Source organism: Oratosquilla oratoria, chromosome 21, assembly GCF_046742065.1.
Source record: "Oratosquilla oratoria isolate Oo_2021 chromosome 21, ASM4674206v1, whole genome shotgun sequence".
Classification (NCBI taxonomy): Eukaryota; Metazoa; Arthropoda; class Malacostraca; order Stomatopoda; family Squillidae; genus Oratosquilla; species Oratosquilla oratoria.
The window spans coordinates 38,576,679-38,585,614 of record NC_134797.1 but is presented as its reverse complement, the minus strand read 5'-3'; the positions used below and the strand labels follow the sequence as shown (position 1 = coordinate 38,585,614).

At 41.1% G+C, this 8,936-nt stretch overlaps 1 protein-coding gene across 1 annotated transcript; it reads right to left on the bottom strand.

Annotated features, from left to right (window-relative positions):
* Positions 1-6,138: 6,138 nt before the first annotated feature.
* On the bottom strand, positions 6,139-8,686 carry LOC143036625 (uncharacterized). The gene is made up of 2 exons (XM_076204185.1): positions 7,163-8,686; positions 6,139-6,840 (listed from the first exon to the last, which is right to left on the bottom strand). The coding sequence occupies exons 1-2, from the start codon at positions 8,664-8,666 to the stop codon at positions 6,404-6,406; spliced, it is 1,941 nt and encodes a 646-aa protein (XP_076060300.1). The 5' UTR covers positions 8,667-8,686; the 3' UTR covers positions 6,139-6,403.
* Between the last annotated feature and the right edge of the window lie 250 nt (positions 8,687-8,936).

Here is an 8,936-nt window from a genome sequence, read left to right as displayed (position 1 = left end):
AAGTAAATAGAAAATATGAGGGAAGAACAAAGAGAAGAGAAGAGTAAACAGAAGAAGAAAATAATAGAGTAAAAGAAGAAATTATATGTAAACGAAAGTGAGAGAGAGAGAGATGTAAATAGTTGGAGAGAGAGAGAGAGAGAGAGAGAGAGAGAGAGAGAGAGAGAGAGAGAGAGAGAAAGAGAGGGAGAGAAAGAGAAGAAACATATCAGATATTCGAAATGACAAAGAAAACGAAAAAAAAAGGAAAACGAAGAATTAAAAAAAAAAAAACAGAAGTAGGAGGAAGACGGATTGGTAATAAAGAAAGAGAAAAAGTATAATAATAAGACGTATCGGAGGGACAAGGAGAGGACGAAGAAGGAGGTAGGGAGAGGAAATGAAGAAGGAGAGAGAGAGAGAGAGAGTGGATTAGGTTAGTGGAGGAAATAAGGTGTGAGGAGGAAAGTGCACAAAACAGCATTCTGGCTTCGGAGGAGTGACTGGAGAGGGATACCAGAGATAAGAGGCTGTGGAGAGGTGGTGAAGCAGGAGGAGGAGGAGGATAAAGGGTAAGAGGAGGAAGAGAAGAACGAGGAGGCGAAGGGGGAGAAGGAAAAGCAGGAGGAAGGGGAGAAGGAGGAGGATCAAGGGGAAGAGGAGGAGGAGAAGAACGACGAGGCGAAGGGGGAGGAGGAAGAGGAGAAGGAGGATAAAGGGGAAGAGGAGGAGGAGAAGAACGAGGAGGAGAAGGGGAAGAAGGAAAAGTAGGAGGAAGAGGAGGAGGAGGAGGATAAAGGGGAAGAGGAGGAGGAGAAGAACGAGGAGGCGAAGGGGGGAGGAGGAAGAGGAGGAGGAGGATAAAGGGGAAGAGGAGGAGGAGAAGAACGAGGAGGCGACGGGGGAGAAGGAAAAGTAGGAGGAAGAGGAGGAGGAGGAGGAAGATAAAGGGGAAGAGGAGGAGGAGAAGAAAGAGGAGGCGAAGGGGGGAGGAGGAGGAGGAGGAGAAGAAGGAGGAGGATAAAGGGGAAGAGGAGGAGGAGAAGAACGAGTAGGCGAAGAGGGAGAAGGAAAAGTAGGAGGAAGAGGAGGAGTAGGAGGAGGAGGATAAAGGGGAAGAGGAGGAGGAGAAAAACGAGGAGGCGAAGGGGGAGAAGGAAAAGTAGGAGGAAGAGGAGGAGCAGGAGGAGGAGGAAGATAAAGGGGAAGAGGAGGAGGAGAAGAACGAGGAGGCGTAGGGGGAGAAGGAAAAGTAGGAGGAAGAGGAGGAGGAGGATGATAAAGGGGAAGAGGAGAAAGAGAAGAACGAGGAGGAGAAGGGGAGAAGGAAAAGTAGGAGGAGGAGGAGGATAAATGGGAAGAGGAGGAAGAGAAGAACGATGAGGAGAAGGGGGATAAGGAAAAGTAGGAGGAAGAGGAGGAGGATAAAGGGGAAGGGTAAGAGGATTAGGTGAAGGAGAAAGAGAAGGAAGAGGAAGAGTAGGAAAAATAGGAGGCAAAGGAATAGGAGTAGCAGGAAGAAGAAGAGGAAGAATAGGAGAAGAAGCAATAGAAGGAGGAGGAGGAAAAGGAAAGGGATTAGGAGGAAAGAGGATAGGAAAGTGAGAAGGAGGAGTAGGAAGAGTAGAGGGAATAGAAGGGGAACAAAAGAGAGGAGGAGAAGATAAAAGATGAAGAAGAGGAGAAGGAGGAGGGAAGAGGAAGGGGTGGAGGAAAAGGAGAAGGAGGAAGAGGAGGAGGAGGAAGAGGAGAATGAAAAGAAGTAGGAAGGAGGAGGGGAAAGAAGAGAAATAAAAGGAAAAGGAGGAGGAAGAGGAGAAGGAGGAGAGGAAAGAAGAAGAATAAAAGGAGAAGGAGGAGGAAGAGAAGAAGGAGGAGGGAAAGGAGAAGGGCGATAAAAACAGAAAGAAGAAAGGTAGGAGAAAGAGGAGGAGGAGGAAGAGAAGGAGAAGGAGAAAGAAGAGAGAAGGGAGTAGGAGGAGGAGGAGGTGGAAGAAGAAGAAGTACATTGAGTATAAAGAGAAAGGAGAAGATGAGGAAAGGAACGGAGAGGAAGAGGAGGGAAAATAGAAGGAGTAGAAGGAAAAGGAGGAGGAAGAGGAGGAGGAGGAGAAAGAGGAGGAGGAGGAGGAGGAAGGGCAGCTGGAGAAGGAAAAACGAACAAAAGGGAAGAGGCGCAGAAAAATTTATTCGTTTGAAAAACGAATTTATTATTTGCTGTTTCAGTCTTTATTGGATTCACTTGTTAATTCATCTAGTTGCGCGATTTCAATTCATTTCTTATTTACCTTTATGATCGTCTATGTGTTTGTATACTGGTTTATGGGTTTATATGATAATTCATGGTTTTACTTGTTTGTTGATTGATTCATTGATTAAGGGATTGGTTTACTTAATAATTAGTTAAAAAAATTATTTATGTGAATATGAATGTATATATTTATTGTTTGCATAATTTCTATTTATCTATTTATTTATTTATTTATTTATTCAATCATTTTCTTATTCATCTATTCATTTTCTTATTTATTTATTCATTCATTTATCTATTTATTCATTTATTTATTTATTCATTTATTTATTCATTTACTTATTCATTCTTTTATTTATCTATATGTTTACATAAAGCTTCCCCTCATGTTTTCATCGATATAAAAATTTTCCATATTAAAGTATAGCTTGGCTGATGTCAGTTAATACCAAAACTATCATAGTATAGTGATGTTGTACAAACAACTGTTTCGGTGAGGATAGAAACTCCAGTAAACTACAGCCCATAAAAAAAATTCCTTTTACGATCAGTGTCGAACTCGGGATTTTGAATTACTAAGACCGTCACGTAGCCAAGTGGTGGAGTTTGGAGATGTGTAAAACAGAGATTCGGTTTGGAGTTTTGATCAACACATCGAACATCCTGTATTCAAGTACTGTTCGACCCTGTATAGGATATTAGATGTGTGTATTATGCAGTTAATGTTTTAGGGACTTTATTGACATCCATACGGACCAGGATCAATTAGCATTATTTTATGATTAATCTTTGAAAGCTAAACACATTTAGTTTCTTTTATCCTTCGTTTCTGCTACACTCCTTAAGTCTTTATTTGACCGCATCTGTCACTTCCCCTCTTTGGCGCAATAATGTTCACAAGGAGAGAAGCGCTGGTTATTTCAGGCAAAACGCTATGTACTCTCTCCCTCCCTCTCTCTCTCTCTCTCTCTCTCTCTCTCTCTCTCTCTCTCTCTCTCTCTCTCTCTCTCTCTCTCTCTCTCTCTCTCTCTCTCTCTCTCTCTCTCTCTCTCTCTCTCTCTCTCTCTCTCTCTCTCTCTCTCTCTCCACTCGATGTCCAAGGGGATGAATGAGATAGCCTGGCGTCAGCCAGAATAAAATGAAAAATGACATTGGAGATTAGACACCGAAATAGGTCTCTTTCGTCATCTGATTTTATTCAGCTGAGGGAAACCCCTTTTAAAGTGCTACTTCAAATTTGTTTGGTTGGGCCACACCTTCTATAGGGGAAAGGACTGTTTGGTATACGTAGTGATATACAGTATACCTGGGAACGGCGTTTGTGAAATGTATCTTTCAATGCTAAGGTGTTGTCATCAGCAGCAAATGTAGATCTAATTCCTTCACTTTTAAAAACAAGATGTTTTGTATTTTTTCGGAATCCCTCAATGATGGAGCTTTGACAATAACAAGAGATGTCATAGAGTCTATTTTTGTTTGTCATCAGAAGCAAATGTAGATTCTAATTCCTTCACTTTTAAAAACAAGATGTTTTGTATTTTTTTGGAATCCCTCAATAATGGAGCTTTGTCAATAACAAAAGATGTCATAGAGTCTATTTTCGTTTTTTAAACACAATTTTTGTGTTTTTCTTCTGGAAATGTTTCAACACTGAAGCAGCAGCATCAACAATAGGAGATGTCGTAGATCTTTTCGTCTTTCTTAAAAATCGTGTCTTTCTGGTTTTTAGAAAAATGTTCAAAACCGATTGGTGGAAGTTCCTGGCCCACTTCCTTCAGGTTGACAAGGACTGTATCATAGAATGGCCAATCAGAAATGCTTCGAATGTGGTTCAATATGAAGATGGCGCTGGTGTCTGCCTGGGTGCTAAGGCTTCTTATAACTTGACGAACTTGAGGCGATGGACTCCTGATGAAGACAGGCCGAGTCGTTGGCACTGACATGAGTGCCAAACGAAGAAGGGTTCCGAGACCTAGAACAAACAAACCTGCGTTCCAGAAGAAGAGGAATGTGAAGAAGTGGCCGTGGTAGATCATTGTGTGATCTGTGCAGGTGAAGTGAAGGGTGTTCTCCCCAACGATCTTCATCTATGGAACGATCGAGCTCCTGAACCACTGGGGAAAGATATCGGGGGACTTAACAATCTCATTAACTCCAATAAGCCACTTGAGAAGGTCAGTTTCATAAGCGCTGTACCTCCACTAGAAGACGAACTCCAAAAGGAACATAATGGACCCAATGCACGTCAGCTGGACTGCTTGAACCATAACACACTCGAAATAGAATCTTTTGAACTGGTCCAGATTTATGTTTCGGAATGTGTCCTTGTCAATCCTAAAACTCTTTGGATTCTTGTTAATTGGTCTAAAATATCCATTGAGTGTTGAGGGCAACCCAGAATACAAGTACGGGAGGACCATAAGGATGGTTAGGACGTGGTTGTAATGCAAAAGATAGACTCTGTCACCATCGTCTTCAGTGTACGGGAACCATTTCAAAAATTTCCCGAACTTCTCCAGATCCTTATCCACGGACGCCTCTCTGTTGTAAAAATAACTCCAAATTGGAGCTTCTGCCGCTACGCTGATGAAGATCATATAAACCCAGACGAAGACTGAGGTGAGGGTACAGCACTTCGTGAAGAATGATCGTCCTTTGAAGTCCTAAACACCTTCCAGGATGGAGGTCCATTGCCTCGCCGCCTCCTGGCGAAGTCGAAGAACGGCTTGTCGAAGTTTCGAAGAGCCACCAGCGTTTTCCATCGTTGAGTCCCCCACAGAGTCTCTGTGGTCGAGGCTTTGAGTCTTCGGGTCTTCCGCCTGGTGGAGCGAACTAAGATTTCACATCTTCAGGTCCACATCAGTGACGCTCTTGGTATAGTTTCTTCTGGTTAATAAAGAAGGTTCTGCCAAGTTTAAGGAGGTCAAAGTTTTCTTCTGTCTACAAGGAGCTAAAAATCATGTTTGAAGAAAACTGCAAGAGATCATAAGGCCTATACTAGGTAGTTCCATGTCCCTTATCACCTATCATTCCTATCCATAAATTTATCTAATCTTCTCTTAAAACAACCAATACTTTTAGTATTCATCACATGGTTACTAAAACCATTCTATTCTTTAATTACTATTGGCAAACCAGTTTTTGTCTATTTTCCCCTTCAACCTAAATTTCTCTAGTTTAAATCCTTTAATACGAATTCTGCCCTGCCCTTTTAATATAATAACGGCGAACTTTAAATATTTTATTCAAAATGACGTCATGCTCTTCTAATCAGATTTGGTCGTGAATCCGAATAGAATTCAGTAAATATGCCACTATGCTAAAGAAATTAAAGGTGTCCTATATTCCACACGAGGATGATAAGAGTGAAGAGGAATAGATAATAAAAAGAGGAAGAGGAAAGGAAGAGAAGAGAAGAGGATTAGAACATCAGATTAAAACTCCAGGGAATAGCTGACAGACTCGGTTTTCAATTTAAGGAAATTTTATGTAAGGGATTTTGGATTTTAGGAACTCCATATTCTAAAGAACTCAAAATCAAGAAATATTCGCCACGTGAATCCAGACTTTTTGAATATAAAAATCTTTAGGTCGAAAAGCCTGTAATTCAAAATCTAGACAAAGGATCGAATGTATTTTGAATTATTCAACACATGGCCATAGTTGCTATTTATATGCATACATACATACATATGTATATATATTTATATATTATATATATATGCATATATAGTTTATATATATATACACACACACACACACACACACACACACACACACACATATATATATATATATTAGGGTGTTTCAAAAAAATTAAAATACGAATTTTGTTTCAGCTGTATGCTGCCCTCTTTTGTATCAAATAATGCAATGTTCACACAAAATTTTTAGGGGGTAGCTGAATATTTAGGGGTCGCTCAAAAAGTTTGCTTTATTTTTAAAAGTTGAAAAAATGAGAAAATAAAACAAATGACATTTCATTAAATTTATTTTTAATTCTCTCTTCAAAAAAATGAAACAAATTAAATAAAACTCTTTTAAACAAAGGCAATGAAACATGATCATTTGAAAGCTGATTTTTTTGACGGTGGAATCTCCTTCCAGTGCTTTTGCACAACTCTTCAAACAACAAATGAAATAAAACTCTTTAAAAAAGCCAATGAAACATGATCATTTGAAAGCTGATTTTTTTGGCAGTGGAATCTCCTTCCGGTGCTCTTGCACAACTCTTAAAAGAAATTGTCGCTGATCTTCATCTTTGGTAATAACAGTGTTAAATTGTTGGATAAGAGAAATGGCCCGCTCAGCACAGTCATTCACAGCCTTCAGCTCATGTGCTGCTTTTTCGAAGCGACGATACAAATCATCATTTTCCCAAGAAGATGGATCTTTCGTAAGGAATTCAGGTTCTTCTGACAGAATCACAGGAAATATACTTTTTGTCTTCATCGTAAAAAATTCAGGGAGGGAAATCCGTGTCGAAAATGTTTTTCCATCGACCCTCTTCAATCCTTTTGGTTTTGCAGGCAGAGACATATTGTCCACCATTTTCCGCTTTTCATCAGGTGAGATACGATCGTCGAACAGGGAAAGTCCCACAGCTTCCTCTGAAATATACCAAAGATGACGTTTTAAAAGCTGTGAAGGCAACCTTGGCAAGTTTTTCATTTGGGATTCCATGTTGCATGAGTTTCATCATATCCATATCATTCTTGGCAGCATAGGGACCGATTGGTGACTCATTCCAAAATGGCACATAGCACAGGGCGGCGAACAGGGAAATATCTCGAACTGCTTTCAGTTCACCTTCCGTCAGAGGAAACCGATCATGGAAGAGGAATATTTTTATACAATATATACATTTTCCCATCCATCTTGCATGATGGAAAGCACCTGGAGCACGAAAGGAAATTCCACCCGGTGGAGTACCTCCAAGGAAGATGTAGGCAAGAGTAGTAAGTTCCCGATAATCATCTCTTGTTGCAGTTAACCTCAGGGCAACCTCAAGACGTCGCATTGCTTCCTCACGAGGTACGGACCAATCACCCACGAAGTTTGCCAAGATTTCTTCATCATCCTCTGCTGTCTTGAAGTTTCTTTTGTCGAGGTTTCCCCACAGATCTTGAAAACGTGAAAATAATGGGATACTTGGTCCGGAAGAAGGACCGTAGGCAGAACGGAACACATCAGCAAGGATCACTTCGTACACGTGATGCCGACAGGCCAACCAAACAAGCTCCTTTTGTAGTTGCTCTTGAATTTTGATACAGGCGCCTTGAAGCAAACCTGTGTTTGAGGCTGTTGTGTCAAACACAATAGCCTTGATTTGGTGTGACAGGCCCCAATCGTTGATAGCAGACAGACATGCATTGGCTTGATCTGTACCCGAACTAGATCCAATTTTGGGAACACCAAGGAGGAACTCAACACCATCTCCTGAGGCAAGAATTGCGATTCTTTCAGCCTTCTCCCGACCAGAACTTGCTACAGTTATGTCAGGCAATAGCTTGCCATCCCAATGCAACACGAGAGGTGTATCACGTGGAATTCTTGTCATGATGTCAGCCTTGATGCTGGTTGCTGCTTCTTCACGGTTCTTTTTCCGGTACCGGTAAATCGAACTCTGAGACAAAGTGATTTGTTCGATGTCAATACCAATAGACTTTGCCTGAGCCCCCAGTTGGTGCATTGCTTTCCTGTGAGACACGCCAGTACGATCCAGAGCCGCCGTAACTTCAGGTTTCAAGAAGATATTCTTGGGAATCGATGGACCTGCAGATATAGCATCCGACTTCTTTCTTTTTTTGTGGCTGTGAATTTGAAAGGAGTCATCTGCAGAGGACTCTGAAGACGAACTGGAATCAGCTAGTGTCGATGAGCTGACGACTTCGACGGTTAGTCGTTTTTCCGCCTCAGATTTCTTCTTGCGTTTGTCTTCTACTTCAGCCCTTTTCTTTTTCTTCTCAAGAGACTTTAAATGATCCATGTCAATTCCAGCCATGCTCGACTGGGAACGATCCTCTCGTTGGCTCAACAAGAAGGCTTTATCTTCTTCATTTTTCATCATTATCAGCGCATCTTTGTGAGCAACGTCGAAGATTTCATCTAAGTCATCACAAAACATTTGTTCCTTCATGCGCTGATTCTCCGAATCCCGCAGACGATTCTTCTTGAGACCTTCGTATTTCGTAACCAGATCTGTAAGCTTCTTTTTGGCATAAAATAGTGTTGTTGTAGGGATTTGGGCCTTCGCCCAGAACAAAAAAACCGCTTCCACAACTGCCTTCGCGCTCTCAGACTTCATGCACTTCAAGTCGAAATGATGGTAAAAGAAGTGCTTTAGGACTTGACCATTGGACGGGAGTCTGGAACCAGTAAGTTCTTCCTCAGAATGTCCAAGGAGCCAAACTGATGCTGCACGACGTCTAGCCATTTCAAAGTTCACCTGCGTTCTACAAGAATATGAGAAGAGAAAATTAGGTATTTTTTTGCATGGGCTTAAAAAGTGAACAATATGAGCGACCTTTAAATCTTCACAGATCATTGCATAATTTGGCACAATTTCAGCTTATATAATTAGGAAACAGGGCAACATGCAGCTGAAAGTATACACGCACCTTGCAATTTTACCCTATGGGTTTGAAACACCCTAATATATATATATATATGTGTGTGTGTGTATCTATCTATATATATACATATA

What these genes read in the sequence shown, in the direction of transcription:
- LOC143036625 (XM_076204185.1), bottom strand. Translation starts at nt 8,666, where the DNA reads ATGGCTAGACGTCGTGCAGCATCAGTTTGGCTCCTTGGACATTCTGAG. An exon ending in TGCCTACATCTTCCTTGGAG is followed by an intron (nt 6,841 to 7,162) that starts GTACTCCACCGG and finishes GGTATATTTCAG; the next exon opens with AGGAAGCTGTGGGACTTTCC.